The following is a 26,164-nucleotide window of genomic DNA, read 5'->3' on the forward strand; positions in this document are numbered from 1 at the left end:
CCTAATGTTTGGATTGTAGTTTAAAAAACGTTATTATATAAAGCACTTTATATACAGTGTCTGTAATAACTGTGTAATTACACATTAACAGTCCATGCAATAACAGTGGGGGTGCACAGGTCCGATACTTAGTGACGGTCAAGATTCGATACTGGCCAAAATCAGTGGATCGGAAATTGACAAAAACAAACATATAATCCGATATGAATCCTGAGGCCCGCACTGTGTGGGTGGCTGCATGCTGGTATTTGCAGCAAGGCGTACCTTAGCTAACCATTGTGGTGCCATCAACTTACCGTCAACTATCAGCGAGTAATCCTGCTCGGAAAAACAGCTAAATGCCCTCCTTTCCAGAAATTAAATTCCAGTTGAAATGTCCCAGGCCGCTTTATGAGCTCCACCTGCCGTATTGCTCTACTGTATAGGCTTACAGTTAAAGACTGTAGCCCATCTGTAGGTAATTCTGTGTCCCCCCATTCGTTTTTTAATGTGAGGTGAGTGGAAGGCAATGTGATGCAGGCAGAGCAGCAGACAGTGCGACAATCTGTGTTAGTGTATACAACTGGAGCAGTGTGTAAGTGTGTGTGTGGTGCGACGTCCAGTCATATATCATATATATCATATATAGGGTACGTCCAGTCATATATCATATATAATATTATATTATTATATGTATACATAATACTAAACCTTGTGATATATGACTGGACGTTGCACCACACACACACTTACACACTGCTCCAGTTGTATATACTAACACAGACACATTCCTTTTGGCTGATGTGTCCCACTTGTGTCCAGGATGGTGCAGCAGTTCTCTGTGGACTTTGAGAAGCGCATTGAAGGCTCCGGTGACCAGATCGACACTTACGAGCTCTCTGGGGGTGCCAGGATCAACCGCATCTTCCACGAGCGCTTCCCTTTTGAACTGGTCAAGGTGTGGAAAGGTCACACACACACACACACACACACACACACATACTGACATGATGTTAATGTACCATCCTCCTACCATCCTTGTACTTGCAGACAACCCAAATCCTTGTAGAGAAATACTGCCAATAGAATAGGACTCTCTACAGCAGATCAACATAAAGCTATTGGCACCATGCTGCCTAATGCCAGGTGTAGGCTAGTGGGGTATAAAGCCCCCCAGCACTGAGCTGTGGAGCAGTGGAAGAACTGTGTTCTCTGGAATGATGGCTGGTGCTCCATACAGTACTTTTGGGGTGACTTGGGGAGTTGGGGATGATGAGGTGGGATAGTGAGAGTCCAATATCCTGACCTCACTAACACTCGTGTCGCTAAATGCAATCAAATCCTCACAGCAATGCTCCTCCAAAATCTAGTAGAATGCCTTCTTCCCTGGACAGTAGAAACAGTTACTCCAACAAATGTTTAATACCCTTGGTTTCAGAAGAAACAATAAACGAACAGGTGTCCTAATACTTTTGGCCCAGAACTGTGACATCACTAGAAAGCCCATGATGTCGTCTTAAAACTACAGTAGGATTCATTAGACTGCATAAATAGTGCTTGACTCTGGGCTGAGTGGCTCAGCAGTCTATTGTGTTGCCAGTTCGAATCCAGAGCCATGCTGCTTTGCCATCAGCAGCCGGAATCCAAGAGAGCACAACTGCCCGTGCTCTCTCCGGGTGGGTAGATGGAGCTCCCTTTCCCTCATCACTCTTAAAGAGATGTTAGCCAGCACAGGTGCTCCAAGTGCGTCAACTGTCCGGTGATGCCACATTAGCGACAGATGGAAAAGAGGCTTGCATGGCTCTGCATGTATCAGAGGAGGCATGTGTTAAGTCCTTACCCTCCTTGTGTCGGGAGCATTGCCAGTGCTAGGGGGAGCTAGGAATGGGTGGGTTAAGCAGGGAAAAAGTTAACAATCGAATGTACAGTATATAAAGACGTGTGTCCTCCACAGTGGACAAAAATGACTGGCCATGTCTCAGGAGGACTTTCTCTAGTGGGCGGGGCTTATTTCAATTTTGGGTCAAGACTGTGATGTAACAGTTTTGGGGTTTTGGAATTGGCCTGTTTTCCAGTTCTGTTTAGGAGCTGCTGGATGTTCTTTTAAGGGAGGAACTACAGGTTTGAAGTTTGTCACTTTCATGTACCGAACTCTCGTTATTCATCTATTCCAAAATAAATACAATCCTCCTTTCCAGGGAACCTTTCAAACTCCAAGAACACTTCAGTAATAAGATACAATCAGATAATGTGAGTTTGATAATAATCTTAAAACATTATTACATCATTACATTATTACAATCTTCCTGAATAGCTTCAAAACGAGCCCGGTTAGCAAACCACAGAGCTGTTGGATAGGAGGTCTTAATGGCAGAGGGATTTACTAATTACCTTCAAAATTTGCGTCACCTTTGTGTCACAAGATCCTGGGTCTTTATATTTCCAGTCTTGGTCTGTGGAGGAGACTAGCATTACTTGGTATCTGGTCTGAAGATGTGGCACATCCCGCTAGCATACGCAGGCTCCTTTGTCGCCTTCGTTAGCCATTTGCGGAGTGTGCTCTGTGCTGGTTTGAACACAATAATGAAGAATTAGCAAGAACAGTCCAATAATATCACAGTTCTCTATTTTGCATTTATTTAGTATGCTCAGTTGCTCAACTGTCGCATAATTAGCACTTCATCTGCCTGAATAGCGAAAACAGCAAGTTCAACAGGGATTTAGGGCAGCTGGGCCTTGCCATGATTACTATATTCCAACTCTCCTGTGTGTGTGTGTGTGTGTGTGTGTGTGTGTGTGTGCATGGAGAAGCATCATGGGGCTCTCTGCTATCACTTAGCAGCTCCAGAGTGAGTCACAGCTCAAACTCGCGCCTCCCTCGGGCCCTGACTGCAGGCTTTATGAGTAAAACATTCGCCTTCCCGCTTTCTGAGAAAAGAAAAACTACACACACACACACACACACACACACACACACACATACAATAAAACACTGTCTGGAGCGACCCAACAGGAAGTGCTGCTCGAGAGTGAGAAGCAGCCAGCTGCTTGCAGTCTCTCTCTGCTGCATTCTAGCTGCTCAGACATGAGCGGTGAAATCCAGGGTGTCCGTCGAGACGAGCATGCTGTAGATTAGCATGTTTCTCTTTTCGGAACGAGCAGATCATTCAGAAGCCGGCCTCTATAACTTGGGATAAGTCAGACGCCCGAGCGTCCTCAGAGAGAAAAGTGACATGAATGGTAATACGAAAGCGGTCCTGCCCTCCCTCTTAGTCACTGAGAGTTTCTGTAACAGGGGAAATGAGTAGCTGAGTAGTCCTGGGTGTGGGCAGCTCAAGCATGGGGCACTGAAACCCTGCACTCCTTATTTTACTCATTTATTTTCCCATACAATCAGATTCTGATAGTAGACTGTTAATATTTAACCAGGAACCATCAGCTAAGCTTCACTATATGTCCAAATGTTTGTGGACACCCCTTCAAATGAATGCATTCAGCTCTGTAAAGTCCTCCTCACAGCTTGTCTAGTCCCTGTTAAAAAGTGTTGCCAATGGAATATGACCCTCTACAGCAGATAAACATCAACCTGGGCAGGTGGGGTGGTGATCTTCCAACATCCTGAACCCTGAACGAGAGTAACGCTCTTGCCGCTGAATGCAATCAAATCCTTGCAGCAGTGCTTCTTCAAAATCAAGTAGAAAGCCTTCTTCATTGGACAATAGAGACAGTTACTCCAATAAAAGCAGGATACACTCTAATAGACTTGGTTTCAGAAGACCCATGAATGAGCAGGTGTCCCAATACTTTTGTCCTTATAGTGAATTTTAAGTGTCTGACTTCTTTAGTTTCCAACTGGAGATTCTAGGCTAATGTTGCTAACACACACTGGACGTGATTTGTATTTACTGCAGTAGAGTAAAAGTGAATCACACTCCCCAACTGTAGGGGGAGCCCAGGAGCGAAAACACACATATTCTTGCATAATCCTGCTTTAAATTACATTGGCTGTTTCCGAAACTGCACCCTATTCACTTTCAGTGCACTATGACAATCCCACAATGCACTGCAATAAATACTGTAGAAAGGTAACCTTTTTTTAGCATGCTAAATGGCTAACTCTGTGAAACTGTGAGATTGGACTCATTGGATGACAGCAACTGTTGCATAATTATATTGAGATGCTATGCACTTACTGGCATGGTTGGTGTAGTGTAGTGGGTATCAACACCACCTTCCCCATGGCAGTCTCGGGTTTGAGTTCCTGGTTGGGCAAGCACACCACACTATACCAATGAGAGTCTTTGGGCAAGACTCCTAACTTTAGATTCTCCCCCTGTCTAACGTACGTTGCTCTGGTCACTGTTCATCTGGTAGGATGAAGCTCATGCCTTACTCTCTCTCTCTCTTCTCTGCAGATGGAGTTTGATGAGAAGGAGCTACGCAAGGAGATCAGCTACGCCATCAAGAACATTCACGGCATCAGGCACGTCTGCCCCCTGTCTCCTTGCCGCTGTGTTTCTGTCTGTGTGTTCATGCCTGTCTGTCCAAAACAAAAGCAACTCAATTACAACACATCTAATCACTGCTGCACCTTGAGCCCCCATCCTGCCCAAGGGCGAGTCTAGATGACTCTAATAGATACACGGGTGGAGCAGCATTTGATTAGATTTGATTTGCACTGATAAGGTAACTGGACTCACTTTAAGCCAGGACTGGCTGTGGGTGGGTTCTGCTTGCCTCGGGTAACTGGTTGTAAGTTGTTCCATGTACACAGTACTGTTACTGATCCACAGGCATACTTTGCTACTTGCTAGAATTAGGAACACTTTACAGCTGTCACATGGCAGTTTAACAGATTTTCAACCTTCAGATTTTACCCATCCATAGCAGGGAAAACACACTAGTGAACTGGGGAAGTGAGAAGCAACACCAGCATCCACCACCTCAGCACCCGAGGAACCATTGCTCAAGGGCACATCAGCCATGAATGTTGCGTGAGGAGAAATGAAAAGCATTAAGAAGAAAAAAAACTCTATGTCCTGCCAGTCCAGAGGATTGAACCAGCAACCTTCTGGTCCCACAGCTAGGCCACAGCTACCCCAAAGCTAAAGACTGAACATGACTGGATAAAATGGGAGACTCCAGAAGACTACTGGAGACTACTGACGGCTACTGAAGACTACTGAAGATTGTTTGAGACCACTGTAGAATACTGAAGACTATTGGAGATTACTGAAGACTATTGGAGACAACTGAAGACTGCTGAAGACTGCTGGAGAGTACTGAAGGCTATTGGAGACTACTGGAGACTACTGAAGAATAAAGAATACAAGAGACTATTTTAGACTATTGGAGACTATTGGAGACTACCAACGACCACAACAACTACAGAAGACTGTTGGAGACTACAGAGGACTACTGGAGACTATTGGAGACTACTGAAGATTGTTGAAAACTACTGAAGACTGTTGGAGACTATAGAAGACTGTTGGAGACTACAGAAGACTTTTGGAGACTACTAAAGACTATTGGAGAGTACTGAAAGACTGTTGGAGACTACTGAAGACTGTTGGAGACTACTGAAAGACTGTTGGAGACTACTGAGGACTGTTGGAGAGTACTGAAAGACTGTTGGAGACTACTGAAGACTTTTGGAGAGTACTAAAAGACTGTTGGAGACTACTGAAGACTATTGGAGAGTACTGAAAGACTGTTGGAGACTACTGAAGACTATTGGAGACTACCGAAGACTTTTGGAGACTACTGAAGACTATTGGAGAGTACTGAAAGACTGTTGGAGACTACTGAAGACTGTTGGAGACTACTGAAAGACTGTTGGAGACTACTGAGGACTGTTGGAGAGTACTGAAAGACTGTTGGAGACTACTGAAGACTGTTGGAGAGTACTGAAAGACTGTTGGAGACTACTGAGGACTGTTGGAGAGTACTGAAAGACTGTTGGAGACTACTGAAGACTGTTGGAGAGTACTGAAAGACTGTTGGAGACTACTGAGGACTGTTGGAGAGTACTGAAAGACTGTTGGAGACTACTGAAGACTTTTGGAGAGTACTAAAAGACTGTTGGAGACTACTGAAGACTGTTGGAGACTACTGATGACTGTTGGAGACTACTGATGACTGTTGGAGACAGCTGTTGCAGTAGCTGTTGCAGTGATATTCCAGCCTTCACCCAGTTCCGTTTTATAATTGAGTCACAATTTTCTTTGTACTGCTAGACTGTGTGCTTTTGTGTAATGTATTGTATTGTTGCTGTCACACAATAACCTTGTATCACCATGTTTGCCATTTTCCTTTTGTTTGCCGCTTCCTTTGATCATTGGTCTTTCCAAATTTAGTGGTAAATGGGCCAATAGAAATGCTTCAAAATCATTGGGAATTAATAATAGTAATAATTTAAGTTCATTTCCATAGAAAGCTATGAAGATTTGTTCCGTCTCCTGTAAAGTTGCTGTTTTGGAGTTACAAGGTTTTTGAGTAATGTCAACCATGTGTTTTTGTAGATATTAACCAATGCTAATTTTCTTTTTTTGCCCTCATATTTGTTATGATGCATTTTTTGGAGTGGGTTGAGCATCCTTTTCGATTAACACTCTTCTTTCTGCCCGACCCTCTCCTCTTCTTCCTCACTTTTCCTCTTTTTTTTTCTTTTGGGCCTGTCAATCTCCTCTCTGACGGGCAGAACTGGCCTCTTCACCCCGGACATGGCCTTTGAGACCATTGTGAAAAGGCAGATCTCGAAGATTAAAGAGCCGTGCCAGAAATGTGTGGACATGGTCATTTCTGAGCTAGTCAATACCGTTAGGCAGTGTACCAAGAAGGTAAAAGCCCCTGTGGAGGGTGGCAGTATATCCTAGCTACCCACCCCCCACCCCCTCAGAAAAACACTACCCACAAGCATCTCTGCGTTCCCCGACTGGCCCCTGGCTCTTACAGGGACCTGTGGGAATGGGTGGTGCATGCGAGTGGGTTTCTGTGCGTGCTAGCAGCTTCAGAAAGAGATGATCGTTGGGAGAATGGCCATGGCATGGCCACACTTAGCTTGCTGTGCTGAACAGAATGAAATGTCTGGACGCCGGCGTCCCACTGCTGGGTGGACGTGGCCAGAGAGAGGGATTGTTTCAGTAGAATAGATTTAAACAAACAACTGGAATAATTTTTGGAGCTTTCCAATAAATGATCAGCTTTAGCAGCTTCAGACTGGATTGCATTCACCTGGGGAGGTGCTGTAACTGAAGTGATTACCTGGAAGAGCCATGATTTTTGAGCCATGAGTATTAATATTAATTAAATATGAATCATAATGTAGTAGTTTTGTACTGAGTTACTTATTATCTTTGTTACTTACACATTAATAAATGTTGTTTGAAATAGTAAATATTTACATTTACAATTATTAACAAGTACAGTGGTTATATGTACATTTTAACTAGAATAATGTCAATAAATTAGTAAACCAGTGTATTATTATTATTATTATTATTATTGTTGTTATATTTAAATGTATATACATTACTATTTATGGATGATTTACATAAGCATTAAAAACTTATTATGCACCACTTATTAAGCAAAATAATAAATAGCATATGCATAATATAAAATACACTAGTTACTAGTTAGTAACTATGAACTGTATTTACTATAAATATGACACCATAAAACCATAAAACAGAACTGTTTTTTTATGCAACTAAGTAAATATTTCATATTACAGGTTGTTATTTGTTGGCTATGATCAGTTAGCTCAATTAAAATTAAACTATAATAATGAATTATTGATACTAAAGACCATTGTGAAAAGATTAAAGAAGATTAAAGAGCCGTGCCAAAAAAAGCTAGTCAATACCGTTTGGCAGTAAACCTAGAAAGTAAAAGCCCCTGTGTAAGTAATCTAAGCATCTGAGTAAATATTAGATCTGTATCTGTATTATTATTATCATTATTTATTGTAATATTAGAGTTTTAATAATAATAATAATTAGAGTAAATAATCACTTAACACCCATATAAGGAGCTGTTTAATTGACTAAATGACTAATTAATTTAACTAAATGACGAATCAAAGGTCACAAATGATATTAATAAATATGACAATGTGGACTATCCTCTGGTCTAATCATGAGATGACCACAACTTTTTTCAGACTAAGGGCTTTCACACCAGGCTATCTGTGGGAATTTTGGGAAGTTACGTTGGTGCTGTACTTCAGTGTACCCCCCCCCCCTCTGCTAAACTAATCCAGCTCAGAAAAACTCCAATGTTAATGATTATTTCTCCATTGTACAGTAGAGTGTAGCACCAAGCACACAATACACACCCAGCATTCAGACGTCAGTGTCCAGATACCAGCTTGAAAGACTGCAGCAATGCTCCTTAAGGTCAGTCAGTACAGACATGCTCCGATTCTGCAGACCACACCCCCCCCCCATATTACACTCTTAAAATGAAAGCTGCTCCAAAGGGTTCTTTAAGCGATGCCATAGAAGAACCACTTTTGGTTCTTTATAGTGGTTCCATATTGGCACCATGCCTAATGCCTGCCTTCCAGTACGTTTGGATGAGGTGGACTGGTGATCATCCAGCATCCTGACCTCACTAACACTCTTGTCGTTGAATGCAATCAAATGCTCACAGCAATGTTCCTCCAAAATCTAGTAGAAGGCATTCTTCCCTGGACAGTAGAGACAGTTACTCCAACAAAAGCAGAATAAACTCTTTTTAATACCCTTGCTTTTGTAAGAAACAGTGAACAGTAAAGCAGGTGTCCCAATACTTTTGTCAATGTAGTGTATCTGTGAAGAACCTTTAAAAAAGCTTTAAAGAAGAAGTGTAGAGTTTCTTACTGTTTTAAAGGTTCTCTTTTACAGAAATGGCTGGGGCCGGGGTTTGGGGTGGTCACTGAGAGTGGAATGTGAGGAGTTTGCTGACTGGCCTGCGTGTGAGTGTAAAGCTGCAGTCCGAGCTTTGAGCTGTTGGCCGGTGGACAGGGCAGACTGAGGCCGCCCCCCACACACACACACACACTCTCTGGTGGGGCGATCTCAGTCCTCTGCTGAATGGCTTGAAGAGAAAGTAGAAGTTCTGACTTGCCTTTCTTTCCTCTGTGTTGTCTTATCTGTCCTTCCGTCCCTCCACCTGCTTTCTCTCTTCTGTACCCCTCCTTTGTCTCTCTCTCCATCTTTTTATTTTTCTCTTTCTTATCCCTCTATACTCTCTCTCTCTCTCTGCCTCCCTCTATTCTTCCGCTTTGTCCCTCTGTTCTGTCCTCTCTTTCTCTCTTCCTGTCCTCTCTTGCCTTCTCTGTCTTTCTGTCTATCTCTGTCCTCTCTCTCTCTCTCTCTCTCTCTCTCTCTCTCTCTCTCTCTCTCTATCTTTCTCTCTCTCTGTCCCTCTGTCTTCTCTCTTCTTCTCTCTCTCTCTCTCTCTCTCTCTCTCTCTTGTCCCTCTTTACTCTCTCTCTTTCTCTCTCTGCCTCCCTCTATTCTTCCGCTCTGTCCCTCTGTCCTGTCCTCTCTTTCTCTTCCTGTACCCTATTGCCTCCCCATCATCCCCTCTCTCTCTGTCCCTCTGACTTCTCTCTTCCCCTCTCTCTGTCTGTGTCTCTCCATCTCTTTGTCCATCTGTTCTCTCTCTCTCTCTCTCTCTGTCACACTGTCTGTCACTCTTATTCTGTCCCTGTTCCCTGTCCTCTCCCAGAACTCCTCTCTCTGTCCCATTCATTTCCTTCTGTCTCTCCTTGTCCCCCTCTCTCTGTTTTCTGTCCTCTCTCTTTCTGTCTCACTGTGCCTCTGTTCTTCTGTCTTCTCTCTCACTCTTTCTGTCTTCTCCCTCTGTCTCTCTGTTCTTCGTCTATTTCTCCCTTGTCTCCATCTATTTGTACCTCTGTCCTCTGTCTTTCATCTCTTTGTCTCTCCCTATACTCCCTCTCTATCTCTGCCCCCCTGCCTTTGTCCCTCTTTCTCCTCTCTTTCTTTGTCTTTCTGTCCTCTCTCTTTCTCTCTTCACCCCCTTTTCTCCTGTGCCTCCCGTCTTCCTCTACAGGACGGGCCTGTTCACCCCTGACCTGGCCTTCGAGGCCATAGTGAAAAAGCAGATCCAAAAGCTGAAGTCTCCGTGTCTCAAGTGTATAGATATGGTAGTGAGTGAACTGACCTCCACCATACGAAAGTGTAGTGAAAAGGTAATGCGCAAAAGAAGCCTCGTTCGTCTGCGCCCGTCTTAGGTGTAGGGATAGACCGATGGCTGGACTCTCAAAACAGAAAAACCCTCCATACTCATAGCTGTCAGTCTGGTCCCTGGAGTTCAGTGAGCTCTTTAGAACCACCCAGTCTGTCAGTTTTTGTGTAAAGGCGGACCGCATGGCTAGGGGCCTGATTTTATACACCTGTGGCAATGGGACTAAATGAAACACCTGAATTCAGTGATTTAGAGATGTGTCTCAATACTTTTGTCCATATAGTGTAGAATTTAAGAGTGACAGCAAAGGGAAAAATGCAATTCTGAGCCAGAGCTAGTGCTCTTTACTCCTACAAGGCCAGTAATCTGTCAAGAGAATGAGAAAATTTCACTGCAAAGTTTAGTGCTATTCATTTATCTTTAACAATATTTTTTATATCTTAATATTTTACTAATAATACTAATAATTTTAGGTGTTTTAGATGATTTGACTGTATTTCAATATTTCATTGATCAATAATCTATTAAATGATAAATAATAGACTGTATTATCTGTCAAAGAGAATTTCTGTCTTGCAAACCATCCTAAGGATGACTTAGCTTATACAACGTCATGCAAAGTTTAGGCACCCCTGCAGAAAAGGTGTGTTGCTGTGACTAATTCAGTGAGCAGAAGATGAATACATCTCCAAAAGGCATAAAGTTAAAACTTTTTTTTTATGATTTTAGAGTTTTAAAAGAATTTTACCAATGTCTCAGACCTTAATTAGCTTATCAGAGCCATGGCTTGTTCATAGCCATCATTAGGAAAGATCAGATAATGCAATTTTCAAAGCTTTTTAAATTCTCTGACTCCTCAAACCTTCTCCCAGCAACCAGAAACCATGGGCTCCTCTCAACAAGAAAACCTTCAGACGAAACTGCTTGTAGAATTGCTAGAGAATCAAATCAGAACCCCTGTCTGACTGCAAACGACTTCTGTGGGTCCAGAGCCTACCTGGAATCACTGGGCACCAGGCAGGAATACCCCCACACTCACAAGCACTCATATACACACTATCACCTAGGATAAGGCAATTCAGGCCGGTATTGCCAATTTGGCTTAGCCATTTTACCTACCGTGTGTATTTCTGGGAGGTGAGAGGAAACCCACACCACCCTTCTCACAGACAGTGAGTGAGGCTGGAACCTACAACCACAGACCCCTAGACCCCAGGCGACCTGCCGCTCCACTGTGCTGCCCCCACAAACTCCAGCATTAGGATAAAACAGAAATAAAAATAACTGAATAAATAAACAAAGCAGCATTTAAAAGTAGTAATATCAGCAATAAAAGCAATAAAATCTGAGAAATTATTAAAAAACAGAGTTTATAATAATATGGAACTGATAGATAATGGATAATTACAGTGTATTATTTATTATTTAATCTTTTGTTTACACAAATTGTGTTATTACTGTATAAAAGTGATTCCAATAATAAAAACTTCCATTAGGATTTGATGTTCTGCATAGTACCTATAGAAGAATATACACATCTGTCCAGCACATTTGACTCGGTCTATCCTTAACACTTACCCAGTTAATGTTAGTGTTCTCATCCCAGTTTATCTGATATGTATTTATTTTGTTTTTTTTTACTAAATAATGGCCATTTTGACAATTCCCAAATTGTCACAGTCTGTTTTGCCATATTGACACGCATGCTCAGTGGCGTCGTCCTTTTTCAGTTCCTTTTTTTCTTTTACACTCACTTTTAACTCCGTTCTCATCTCCTTGTGTCTTTTTTTCTGTGAGCGATTTCTTTCCGTTACAGTTTCGTTTTGCGTCTTTGTGCGATTCCCATGTCCACTCGATCCGTTTCTGCTGGATTCCTTTGAGCAGTCGCTCCGTTTGTAGGCCGGAAGGTCCTGTTACACTCGCTGACTAACAGACATAACGTACAATAACATCTGTCTGTCCCTCTCTGATCTCCTCACGCTGCCACTGATAATAAGCTTTCATGTGTGACCCGGCGGTAGCCTCGAACAGTTCGGCCTTGTGTGGATTTTGACAGAAACGTGACACATCCTTTATCGCCACCGGCTGAGCTACGTCTTTGAGCTTCAGTGCAGACAAACTGAAGCGCATTACAGCACATGCAGCTCTGAGTAGAGCAGACTGTGCACATTTTGCATTGTCAGTCACAGTTTTTACACATTTACAGCACATTTCTAGAAGGTCATGTGACGTTTGCGAGAGGATGTGGCAGCTGAAAATCCACATTAGGTCACTTTGATTGCCTCTTGCCCTCAAACATCCTCTCCTCCCTCTCTTCCTCTCTTTCTTCTTTGGTTCGTTGCATGCGTTACTGTGCCTGTTCTGGCTGCAGCCCCAAGTCCAGGCTGTTCCTAGCTCCTGTACTCTTCACACTTTTGGTTTGGACTGTGAAATGACCTCAGTCGCATCCCTGCACCTGACTGCTTCGTGTGTTTCTGTGCATGACAACCTGTGTGTTAGGGCTTCTGAGAAGAACTCTGCATGGTTGCCTTGTGCGGCAATGCATCATGTAGAGAAAGAAGGAGGATGTGTAGATGTTATGAAAGCCTTCAAGCCGTCAAACCTTCAACAATCTCCTAAAACTTTCTTGTCAGAGTTGTAATCAATCCATATGGAACATCTAAGGAGGTCTTGCCAGGTCTTACTCACTGTATCGTCTGTATTTCACACCTTGAGTAGACATGTTATACCCAATTTTGGCTTGCTAATGCTAACTGACCGCTAACCCAACCCAGTGACTTGCTAGTGGTGCTAGTATCATATATGAGATAAGACTACCCTACCAAAATCCACCCAGCCAGCATGTCCATGTGGGACCTGTATGGATAGCCCAACTGGGAACTAAAAAGGGTTGTCCTTGGGTTCCACATAGGCCACATCTGGGTTGTACAGAGCCTAGATGGGACCAATGTGAGATTAGGGTGGGCTGTAATGATGGGGCCCATTTGTGAAGCCCAACTGGGTCCCAGTAAAATTGCATGTCCAAACCCACTCAGAGCCCATGCTCACCTGGAACCCACGTAGCCCATGTTACACCCATGTGAGCCATCTAATGCTGACATGTTGGCTGGGTAGTTTAGGCTAGCAGTTAGTGTCTACACGGTGTACAGTCAGTGTATACCTAGTGTATGGTGTACAATAACAGATTTGTGTCCCAGAATTGAAACAAAGGGCAGGTTTTAGCATTTCTGCTGAGTTTGTACACCCTAATCAACTGATTGGTGTATAAACAAGTCATTGATGAGTTGCACTAAGGCTCATTTATACTCCCTATATGTACAAAACTTCAGACATCCATTTCAATCAATGTAACCACTACTGCCCACATACTTATATGCGTCCTTTATGTTGGCATGGCTGTTAAGCAATACATCCAATAGAGGGCAGTTCAGTTCAGAGCGGTGTAAAAAACTCCCACCACAATATTCATATGGCAGTGGTTGTGTTTCGTTGAACTATTGGCTACACTGCCCCTATGATTTCCGTCCATATCTATAAGCTTTCATAAAACATGCACAAATACAGACTAATTGAACACAGAGTACAGACAAAAGGCCTTGTCCATATCCATATTCATGTCCATATTTACTGTTGAGCATAATTGAGCCTTTAGGACAACTAATAATACTGAAACTACCATGAATTATTTGGTAACAGTTTAGCATTTAATGTGGAGTCCCACAGGGTTCTATTTTAGGGCCTATAAAACATGTTAAAATGAAGGAAAAGCAGTCATTAGGGTGAGGAACTGAAGTGCAGGCCTACATCCAGGGTTTAAAGAGTTCAAATCTCTGTCCTCAATAGACTTTACTCAGGGTCCTCATAAGACCTGAAGGCTGTAATGATGCATTGTAGCTCAGGGCTGTTTGTCCTTTTAGCTCTTCCTCTATTACTCCTTCATGGTGCAGTTTTCTGTGTGCGTTCATGACTCTTTGTTGTGATCATGGTGTTTAATATTTAGTATTTTGTGTATCGTGGAAGACTAAGACTAATAATTTCCCTCGTAACCTTTTCACTTCTAACTGTCCATCTTAACGTCATGCTACTGACATGTAACTGTAGTAGGGATGTCCTGATCATGGTTTTCTACCCCGATCTGGGTCTCTCAATGCTGACTATCGTCCGATACAGATTCAGTCTGATCCGATCTTGGTGTTTCTAGAAATAATACAGCCCCACAACTTAGGTAAAATGTCCTAATCCACAGTAAACAGTGAACAGAAGTAAAATCACTATTTTAGTACCAGTTTCTAAAATCAGACCAAATTCTAATCTGATCTACTTTGTTTGGAGCAATTTTCTAAACTGTTTTAAACTCTATAGCGTTTAATATCTTTAATATCCAGTCTGACTGACCCGCCTGACCATTCAGCTCCCAGCTCCTTTACAACTCTGCAGTCTGATCACTTAGTGTGTGAGCATTAGCATTAGCATTAGCCTCCTATTCGGTTCTGAATGAGACGTTCAGAGCTGATTTAATACTGAATAAAGGAGCGTGGTTCTCTCGCTGACAGAACATTAGAGCATTTCTACCATAGTCTGGTTTCTAACCAGCGGAAGATAGGATGGAGGAATGTTACATCTTCCCAAATGGATCTAATGGACTAGAAGAAGATCGTTGCTCAGCTACAACCAAACTGGATGTTTTTTGTGGCAGTGCGGAGAAAATCGGCAGATAATAGACCAACATTTTCCGGAAGAGTGAAGAGTTTAGGTCCTCCTCTTCTGACAGATGAACTAACTCACTCTTTACCTGCTGCTCTGTGGCCGTCTGCTGGTGCTTCGTCACGTGTACAGCGAGGCTCTGAGCTAACGCTAAGCTAGACTTTTCATTCCACCTTAAATACTGCAGCAGTGATGCTCTGCTGTTGAAATGTGCACAGTGTAACTGCAGCACTATTTAAGGTGGAATGGAGAGTTAGCATTGGAAGCCAACTGTAGCTTTTATTTTAGCTGCTAACTGGTAACGTCGACACACCTGTCAGTTCAAATAAAGCTCGGTTTTGTTCTCCTCACTGAAATAAGGTCACAGGTGAACTCTGTGTCTGTGTCTGTGTCTGGGGTAGTTTTCATAAATTGAGAAGTTCGTCAGGTGGCCTTAGAACCTTAAAAGCCGATACCTGATCTATTAAAAATGCCTGGAGTGACTGGATTGGATTGGATCGGATCGGATCGGGACATCCCTAATTTGCAGTATTACTGTTCAGATCTGACTGACCCTTTGTTAGTGTCTTTCTCTACTTTAATGATAGCAAATGGCTACAGAGTCAGCACTGTGTGTGTGTTCATGAGAGGGAGATAGTTGTGGTAATAGATGTGGTACCCAGTGTATAAAACCGTACATATGTCATCTGTCCTGTATTGTGTGTGTGTGTGTGTGTGTGTGTATGTTCATAGCTGGCCCAGTACCCCATGCTGCGAGAGGAGATGGAGAGAATCGTCACCCAGCATATCCGTGACCGCGAGAGCCGCACCAAGGACCAGGTGAGGCACAGAGCAAAAGACTCCTTCCACCATAACACAGGAACACCTGAACTCATTCATACCATCACCTAATCAGCCTATCGTGTGGCAGCAGTGCAGTGTATTAACCATGCAGATACAGGCCAGCAGCATCAGATTTTTCTAGAACTGCTGATCTCAATGTCAATGAGAGAAGTCAACATGTCCAATGCTGGTTGGAGAATGTCCATGCTGGTTGGAGCTGACAGAAAGGCTGCTGTAACTCAGAAAACTACTCTGTACAGTTGTGGTGAACAGAAGCGCATCTCAGGATGCACAGCATCACGTCCAATCTGTAGGTGGATGGACTACAGCAGCAGAAGACCACATCAGCTTCCACTTCTTTCAGCCAAGAACAGAAAGCTGAGGCTGCAGTGGCTCAGCACAGGCTCTACACTGCACTGTTGAAGACTGGAGAAAGGTAGCCTGGTCTGATGAGTCTCGATTTCTGCACACAAAGACCATGGCACCTACAGCTTGGGAAAATACGCTCAAAGATCCAACAGTCCAGACTGGTGGAGGTGGTGTAATGGTTCGAGAAAGGTTCACATGAAATTCACATGAATTCTGTCATGTCGCACTGCCGCAATTTCAGTGCCACATGCACTAAATTGACAAAAGTATTGGGACACCTGCTCCTTCACTATTTTCTTCTGAAATCGAGGGTATTAAAAAGAGTTGATCCTGCTTTTATTGGAGTTGCTGTGTCTACTGTCCAGAGAAGAAGGCTTTTCACTAGAGTTTGGAGGAGCATTGCTGTGACGATTTGACTACAGCCATAGACAAGAACTTCATGGTATGGTAACACGTATTCGTCACTGTACAGTGTGGACTGTACAGCGAAATGTGTCCTCCGCATTTAACCCATCTGGTAGTGAACACACACTCACACACACACACGTGTTAGGGGCAGTGAGTACACACACACACCCAGAGCGGTGGGCAGCCAACTCCAGCGCCCGGGGAGCAGAGAGGGTAAAGGGCCTTGCTCAAGGGCCCAACAGTGGCAGCTTGCCGAGCCCGGGAATCGAACCCACAACCCTGTTATCGATATCCCGGCGCTCTAACCGCTGAGCCACCACTGCCCAGTGAGGTCAGGATGTTGAATGATCATCCCCAATTCTCCAACTCATTCCAAAAGGATTGGACGGAGCAACAACCATCACTCCTGAGAACACTGCTCCACAGCTCAAAGCTGGGGGCTTTATACCCCTGTAGCCCATGCCTGCTCCAGGGAGTCCTATACTTTTCTACAGGGGCTAGAGCAGCTGTGTGTGTTTGCATTTGCACAGTGGTGTCAACAATGGGTGCACCATGAGAAGGGGTGTCCACAAACATTTGGACATGTAGTGTACATGCATTTTGTATGATGCTAATTTGGGTGTTATAATCATTACCCATAACGTAGCTATATTAGCTACTAATAGCTCTCTTCAGAAACCAGTCATGTCTTGACTGATTGACTCTATTTGGGGCTCTTAGACTATGATTTAGAAACCATGGGAATGTGAAATCACGACCTCACCAAATCTTTCTCTCCTGTGAAGGTGATGCTGCTGATTGACATCGAGTTGGCCTACATGAATACCAACCATGAGGACTTCATTGGATTTGCCAAGTGAGTTTTCTCATTCAGTGATTCAAGTGTTTATAGAGGTTTATAGAGCTTGTCTATGCTGTAAGTGTCATATGTCATATATCCCATTAAAACCCTTTGTCTTTCTGAACATAATTAAACATCTGAACATTTGATCCTCATATGATCAATGCTGAGAGATGGAGATCCAGCAAAACTCACACAACTGAGGAAATGTCTTTAAACATCATTTCTAAAATGGAATTAAGGGAAATGTAATTTTCCTGTGAGGAAAAAGTTGGAGCAGAACATCAGCTGCAGATGATCAGAACATGGTTGGAGAGGATTCTGGAGGAGTCTGTCTTATTTACACCCCAAACGTTTAGTCTGGTTTGCTACTGATTGTTGAAGTGAGAGGTAAAGATCATCATCACCATCATGGCCAGATCCAGAGAGCTCTCTGAAGCCTTCAGACGAAGTTTGTAGTCTGGGAAGGGGGTTAAAAAGAGAACAATTAAAAATCAGCCAATCAGAAACAACCGCCAACATGGCAATATCAGACTGTCCTAGCAAGTTTAGCCCAAGATCAGACACAGTCACAAGATAGGTAAAGACGTCTCCAACAGTCCTAAAATGTAATCTTGGCAGCAGGTAGCTCTCGCCACAGCTGAAGTCAAAGTACAACATCATTGGGGGTCGCGAACCCTTTATTTATGGCTAGCAGTCAGTCCTGCCTGTTCAGTCACAGCATCGTTGAGTTGTGTTGGTATTCTGAGGCAGGAACAAACACCAGCACTGCATTAGATTTAGATGAACTGTGGGTTTTATATTGTGCTTTAAATAAAAAAAAGAATTAAAGTAAACAATGGCACTATTATTTCATTTATTAGTGAGCAGGAAGGTTTCAAAGACACAGCTAATTTAATCACCACCTCTGTTTTCCTTCCGTATGATCTGTTCATCATATTGCAGAGAGGACAGCAGGGCAGAGAGATCATGCTCAATTCAACCCATTTCGTTTTTATTTATAGAGGCTTTTTACAACAGATGTTGTCACAAAGCGGCTTCACAGAGATCCAGGTTTGAGCCTCTTTAGAGCAAGCTAGTGGCAACAGTGGCAAGGAAAAACTCCCTCTGGCCGAGAGGAGGAAACCTTGAGAGGAACCAAGACTCCAAATGGGGAGCCCGTCCTCCTCAGGTCGACACCGGATCATAATAAAGATCAAAACAGGAATAAAAACAATAAAACTAAACTGAATTAAGAGAAAAATGGTAAATGAGGCCTCAAGCCAAACAAGATGAAAATGTGAGTGAGATGCTAGGGCAGTGGTGGCTCAGCAGTTAGAGCACCGGGCTATCAATAACAGGGTTGTGGGTTTGATTCCCGGGCTCTGCTCTGCCACTGTTGGGCCCTTGAGCAAGGCCCTTTACCCTCTCTGCTCTGAGTTGGATGCCCACTGGTGTGTGTGTGTGTGTGTGTGTGTGTTAAATGCAGAGGACACATTTGGCTAATACAGTGACAGATATGTGCACCTTTACCTCAAAGTCCTGCAGGTAAACAGTCAGAAGCAGAGTCCTGCAATGAGGTGAAGATGAATCAATGCAAGGCCCCAGAGCAGGACAGCGGGCAGGAGGGTAGTGGAGAGCCCGGTCAGGCAGTACCGGGATGGAACAGTTGGAACCGGGAATCTCAATACATGAGAAAGAAAGAGAGAGAAACAGACAGGAGGGAAAAACACAAGGGGTTAGGAGGAGCACAGGAAAAAGTTTTTTGTTGGGGTGGGGGTGGGGGGGTCCTGCTTCAGATATATTAATATATATTAATATTAATAAACTTAATGTATTCACACAAGATTCCTGCTCTTATGTTATCGCTTCTCACACAAATCAATCACCTGTTTTGATTTGATTAGCCAGTTGTCTTTCAGAGTGCCCAATGGTTGGAACTCCAGGTTATTGATCACATGGTTGTGGGTTTGACACCCCGGCCTGCTAAGCTGGCACTATTGGGCTCTTAGCCCTGGCTTTCTAGGCTATGTTGGATAATGTGAAGAGAGCAGTTAACAGTTAAGATTGTTGGGGGGGGGGGTGAGGGCTGAATGGTTAGAGCACTAGGGCACTGAGTTGTGGGTTTGATACCCATGCTTGTTGAGCTGCATTGTTGGGCCCTTGCAAGGCAGTCAACCCTCTCAACTCTCTCTGGGACATGCAGTCCTCTATGGGATGCCCTCTATTAACTATCCCACCAATATTCAAAGCCAAGAGTGGATCATGGATGGTTCAACCAAATCTGTGAGCTTAAAAGGCTGTTATCTTCTTTCTTTCACTCAGTGCCCAGCAGAGAAGCAGCCAGATGAACAAGAAGAAGGCTGCTGGTAACCAGGTAGGGTTTGTTGTTCTTGCTGTAGCGCCACTTTTAGGACTGGAGTGCATTGAGATTTTCTGACTTTGTAGTAAATAGCCTACATTGGAATACTGATGCTTGTAAGTTCCTGACGCTTAAATGACATTAGTCCTTAGAGCATGAGTGCAATACTTTGTTGAAAATGGAGTGTCTGGCCCTCTGCCTTGGATGTCTGCTGCATATTGTCTTCTCTTCTTTTTATCCGTATGTCATTCCATGCTGGTTCCTTCTTGCCCTTATCAACTGGTCCAGGGCCAGGTTTGTGGTCATGTTCATACCAGTTGATATAAGGGCCTCTGTAGAGAGAACTGATCCTAGATCCTAGCTGTTTAAAGACTAGAGAGGCCGTTCTGTTAGTGTGTAATGTGCGTTCTTAACAGCTACTTTGGCTTTAGTTGTTAAGGACAGAGGAGACTAACGCTGTAGACGATGCTTATAGGCAACCCTATTTGTCCTCCGCTGTACAGTATTTCAGGATCAGCCAGCAGTAGAGTAGACGTACCAGTAGAGTATTATGTAATTGCGGAGCTATTTCTGTGAGATGAGTGGATGTGACAGCATTCCTGAGGCTAGCGTGACTCACAGTGGCCATGTTTTCACGCAGGTGGTCAAGAGGGCAGAGCGCAAGTCAGTCTTTTGCAGACGTTTAAAGAGGCCATATTAAGCTTTTGGGGTTTTTGCCTTAACGGCAAGCCATAATCATGTTGCTCAACATGGATTTAAGGCCTATTTTCCTTGTCGTTGTTGCTGAAATCCTTGAGACAAGGCCTCTTCCTCCTCCCTGATCTGTAATATCTGTTTCTACTACTGACATTCCCTCTCAGTAGTTATTAATTATTGCTTTCATAGTTAGAAATGTGCTCTTTCTTTTTCTCCCTGTGAGTGTTTGAGTAATAATTTCTTGCTTTCTTTGTTTTTCTGTGCCCCCCCACCCCTTGGCACTTTGCTCACAGGATGAAATCATGGTAAGTACTGTAATCACTAAACCAATCCAGCTCCCTTTTTTCACTAAAAGATATATCAAATAAGTCCCTCCACCACACAGACTATCCAACTGCCTGGACACAGAGTGTGTTGGGTGTGTCAGTGTCCTGCAGTTAAAGACAGGCTCAGTTACGCCTCTTGTCCGTCGCTGAGTGCTTTCCTGCCCTGCAGTCTCGGGCAAAGTGGAGGATAAAGAAGACAGCCGTGTGTGAGGGAACAGTATCTTAGCAGTATCCTCACACTTGACCAGAACAGCTGGGTTTTTTAGTTGTCCAGGATTGAGGTTCGCTGAGGTTCAACCAACTGCAGCGAAGGTCTAAATTTGCTGCAGGAGGCCAGCATTATAATTATTATCAGATTCATACTGGATTAGATTCACACCACAATCTTTACTGTGAGACTGTAAAAACTACACACTGCAGATTCATACTGGATTAAAATCAATTCAGTTGTTACTGTGAGACAGTAAAGACAACAAAGTCTGCAGATTCATACTGGATTATAATCACGCCACAATACTAATTGTCAGAGTAAAAAAAACACACACTGCCTATTCATGCTGGATTACATTAATTCCATGATTATTACTGCCAGACTGTAGAAACTACCCACTGCAGATTCATGCTGGATTATAATCACTCCACAGTTGTTACTGCCAGACAGTAAGAACAACCTACACTGTAGATTCATACTGAATTATATTCACACCAAAGTCTTTACAGCCAGACTGTAAAAACTACCCACAACAGATTCAAACTGGATTAATTCATTAACACTTATTGCTGTCAGACTATAGAAACCACCCACTACAGATTCATACTGGATTAATTCATTAACACGTGTTACTGTCAGACTATAGAAACCACCCACTGCAGATTCATACTGGATTATAATTACTCCACAGTTGTTACTGTCAGACAGTAAGAATAACCTACACAGTAGATTCATGATAGATTACATCCACATTTTTTATTGTCAGACTGTAAAAACTACCCACTACAGATTCATACTGGATTAAAATACAATTTTAAAGTTGTTACTGTCAGACAGTAAGATCAACAAAGTCTGCAGATTCATACTGGATTATAATCACGCCACAATACTAATGGTAAAAAATAACACACACTGCCCATCCATGCTGGATAACAATCATTCCACGATTATTACTACCAGACTGTAGAAACTACCCACTACAGATTCATACTGGATTATAATCACTCCATGGTTATTATTGTCAGACTATAGAAACCACCCACTGCAGATTCATACTGGATTATAATCACTCCAGGGTTATTACTGTCAGACTATAATAACTGTAAAATTTAATTTTAATCCAGTATGAATCTGCAGCGTGTAGTTTCTACAGTCCGGCAGTAAAAAAATGTGGTGTGAATGTAATCCAGTATGAATCTATAGTGCAGGTTGTTACTGTCAGTGTATGTTGTTCTTACAGTGCAGACTCATACTGGTTTACACTAATACACGCTTATGACTGTCAGACAGTAAGAATTACACACACTGCAGATTCATACTGAATTAAAGTCACCCCATGTTTATTACTGTCAGACTGAAAAACAGATTTCAAGACCTCTGTTTTATGGCGTCTTACAGCTTTGTGTTTTGCACATTATAGGGGTTTCTGATAAAGTGGCCACCCACAGAGTATATACCCAATAAATAACCCCACAGCAATGCACCAGTGACCCTTAAATGCACTGCGTCCACTAAAAACAACATGGGGTTGAATTCTTTGACCAGAGCAGCTGGATTTATTCTCATCACACATATTTTGGTGTGTCTGGTGTGTGTGAGAAGTGTGTTGAGGTGTGTGTGTGTGTGTGAGTGTCAGAGAGAAACTATGTGTAATGTCTCTCCCTGTCCACCTGGGGCAGTAGTCGGTCAAAAGTAGGAGCAGGTAGGAGTAGGTCTTTGAACACAACCATGTGTGTCTTTCTACACACACAGGTCAGAGCTAGGGCTGCACTGTGTGTTTACTGGAAATTGCAATATTTTCACCACTATACACTATATGTCCACATATTTGTGGACACTCCTTATAATGAAAGTATTCAGCTACTTTAAGGTGCACCCATTGCTGAAAAGATGTGCAAATGCACACACACACAGGTTGTCTAGCCCCTGTAGAGAAGAGCTTACAACAGGACAGGACTCTGGGCACCAGGTAAACATGAACCCATTGGCACCATGCTGCCTAAAACCAGGCGTGGGCTAGAGGGGTCTAAAGTCCCCTAGAATTGAGCTGTGGAGCAGTGGACCTGACTGTGTTCTCTGGAATAGTGGTTGGTGCTCCATCCACTACCTTTTGGATGAGTCAGGGAGTTGAAGATGAGGTGGGGTGGCGATCATCCAACATCCTCCAAATGGACCTCACTAAAGCAGTGCTCCTCCAAACTCTAGTAGAAAGCCTTCTTCCCTGGACAGTAGAGACAGTAACTCCAACAAAAGCAGGATAAACTCTTTTTTAATGTCCTTGATTTCAGAAGAAACAGTGAATCAGCAGGTGTCCCAATACTTTTGGCATAGGAGTAAGCACATATGTCACCACTTCTCTAAGGCAAGAAGGCAAACTGGTGTGTGTGTGTGTGTGAAGGGGGTAAATGTGTGTATTACCGTTTATAATTCTTGGGTATCTTGTCTTGTCTTCTTCAGGTCATCAGAAAGGGCTGGTTGACCATCAACAACATTGGCATCATGAAGGGCGGAGCTAAAGAGTACTGGTTTGTGCTGACGGCTGAATCACTGTCCTGGTACAAGGACGATGAGGTGAGCACCTTGTGTACTGTCTGATGGAAACCCCTGTCACATGACCATGCATGAAAGGCCATGAGTGCTGAACGGGAATAGAACACTGACATGACTGTAAAAACATCCAGTGCAGATTCATACCGGATCAGTCACTTCTCACAGGGATTAGTCAGAGACTGTGAACAATACACGCTGGGTTAAACTCATCCCGCATTTATTTCTGTCTGACTGTGAACAACATCCACTGTAGATTAATACTGGATTACAGTAACTAGTAGTAGTAGTAGTAGTAGTTATGTCTGTCAGACTATAAAAACTACTCACACTGCAAATTCATACTGGATTAAAATCACCTTACAGTTATTACTGTAAAGACCGTGAAAGTGATACATGCTGCAGATTCATGCCGGATTTAAAGGATCCTATGGTTGTTACTGTCGGACTGTAGAAATGACACACTAAAGATTCATACTGGATTAAAATCACCCCACATGTATTACTGCCAGACTGAAAGAACAGCAAACACTGCAGATTCATACTGGATTACATTCACTCCACATCACATTGCAGTTATTACAGTCAGACCGCTATACTACAGATTCATACTGGATTAATTCACTGCACAGTTATTATTGTTGGACTGTATGAACTACACACACTACAGATTCATACTGGATTAATTCACTGCACAGTAATTAATGTTGGACTGTATGAACTACACACACTAAAGATTCATACTGGATTAATTCACTGTACAGTAATTAATGTTGGACTGTATGAACTACACACACTAAAGATTCATACTGGATTAAAATCACCCCACATGGACTACTGCCAGACTGTAAGAACAGCAAACACTGCTGATTCATACTGGATTACATTCACTCCACATCACATTTCAGTTATTACAGCCAGACCGTTATACTACAGATTTATACTGGATTAATTCACTGCACAGTTATTATTATTGGACTGTATGAACTACATACACTACAGATTCATACTGGATTAATTCACTGCACAGTTATTATTATTGGACTGTATGAACTACATACACTACAGATTTATACTGGATTAATTCACTGCACTTTAATTAATGTTGGACTGTATGAACTACACACACTACAGATTCATACTGGATTAATTCACTGCACTTTAATTAATGTTGGACTGTATGAACTACACACACTAAAGATTAATACTGGATTAATTCACTGCACAGTAATTAATGTTTGACTGTAGAAACAACACAGTTTACTTACATGTTTGTGACCAGATCAACAAAACATGAACCTTTGCAATGTAGAGCAGCACAAATCAACAAAGAGATATATTATCATTCACACACACACACACACACACACACACACACACACACACACAGATGCAACAAATTCACTTAGCAATTCACTGATGCAAACAAATAAGTTTCACTTAGCGAGATCTGACACGTCAGTAGTTTAAATGATTGATAGATTTTCACATTGGAGGTCTCAGACTCAAAACCGCATCATTACTGTCCGTTTATTTTAGACTCAAATCAAGGTTATTGATTTACAGTGGAAAACCAGCCCGAAGCGACCCGCCGGGCTTCACTCACACACTGGCGCCAACACAAGCATTACACACTCATCAGTGTGTGTCGTTTTAATGGCAGGCCTTTTTATGTGGAATCATTGATATCGATTTTCCGAAATAGAAATGATCTCAATTGGGAGATTTTTAAGTCGTTCCACTTTGGCTTTTTCTGCTGACTTTGCTGGTCCCGAACACCCCCCCCCCTCCACTCTTTCCCAAGGAATTCTTCCACCATTGTAACAAATGAAGCTTACTGGACGAGGTAACTCTTAGGAGCAGCGGGAGCTTACAGTGCAGTGATGTTGTCACCCAAAACCAGCGGATTAAAGTTTGTTGCACTTACGGGATTTATACACTTCCTTTAATGTTGTTTAATGTGTTCGAGTATTTGATCCAGTACCAACCAGAACAGAACAGAAGTTATAAATATACAAGAGTGTATACACACACACACACACACACACACACACACATGCACTTACAGTGCCTCTCAAAAGTTTGAACCCACTGCAGATTCATACTGGATTAAAATAACTTTACAGTTCTTGCAGTCAAGCAGGGAAAACACAACACACTGCAGATTCATACTGGATTAGAATCACTTTACAGTTATTAGTCAGGCTGTAAAAAAAACAACACACTGCAGATTCATACTGGATTAGACTCACTTTACAGTTATTAGTCAGGCTGTAAAACACAACACACTGCAGATTCATACTGGATTAGAATCTCTTTACAGTTATTAGTCAGGCTGTAAAAAAACAACACACTGCAGATTCATACTGGATTAGAATAACTTTACAGTTATTAGCCAGGCTGTAAAACACAACACACTGCAGATTCATACTGGATTAGAATCTCTTTACAGTTATTAGTCAGGCTGTAAAAAAACAACACACTGCAGATTCATACTGGATTAGAATCGCTTTACAGTTATTAGTCAGGCTGTAAAAAAACAACACACTGCAGATTCATACTGGATTAGAATCACTTTACAGTTATTAGTCAGGCTGTAAAAAAACAACACACTGCAGATTCATACTGGATTAGAATCGCTTTACAGTTATTAGTCAGGCTGTAAAACACAACACACTGCAGATTCATACTGGATTAATATCACTTTACAGTTATTGCTGTCA

At 42.6% G+C, this 26,164-nt stretch overlaps 1 protein-coding gene across 7 annotated transcripts in view; it reads left to right on the plus strand.

The window, feature by feature from the left end:
* dnm1a (dynamin 1a) overlaps positions 1-26,164 on the plus strand; it is a 129,210-nt gene that overhangs the window by 35,062 nt on the left and 67,984 nt on the right. For 5 of the 7 annotated variants that reach the window (XR_011980825.1, XR_011980818.1, XR_011980810.1 and 2 more), the window contains exons 8-15: positions 802-937; positions 4,395-4,462; positions 6,680-6,818; positions 15,613-15,699; positions 17,265-17,335; positions 19,625-19,676; positions 20,651-20,662; positions 23,352-23,465. Coding sequence is in view for 1 of the 7 variants with exons in the window: in XM_072695869.1 (XP_072551970.1) it covers positions 802-937; positions 4,395-4,462; positions 6,680-6,818; positions 15,613-15,699; positions 17,265-17,335; positions 19,625-19,676; positions 20,651-20,662; positions 23,352-23,465 (679 nt within the window). In the remaining 6 variants the exon portion in view is untranslated. Of the gene's footprint in view, positions 1-801; positions 938-4,394; positions 4,463-6,679; positions 6,819-10,041; positions 10,181-15,612; positions 15,700-17,264; positions 17,336-19,624; positions 19,677-20,650; positions 20,663-23,351; positions 23,466-26,164 lie in introns of all 7 variants that reach the window. The other 2 variants (XR_011980816.1, XR_011980895.1) reach the window with 1 other exon arrangement.

Source organism: Salminus brasiliensis, chromosome 1 (assembly GCF_030463535.1).
Source record: "Salminus brasiliensis chromosome 1, fSalBra1.hap2, whole genome shotgun sequence".
In the NCBI taxonomy this organism is placed as follows: domain Eukaryota; kingdom Metazoa; phylum Chordata; class Actinopteri; order Characiformes; family Bryconidae; genus Salminus; species Salminus brasiliensis.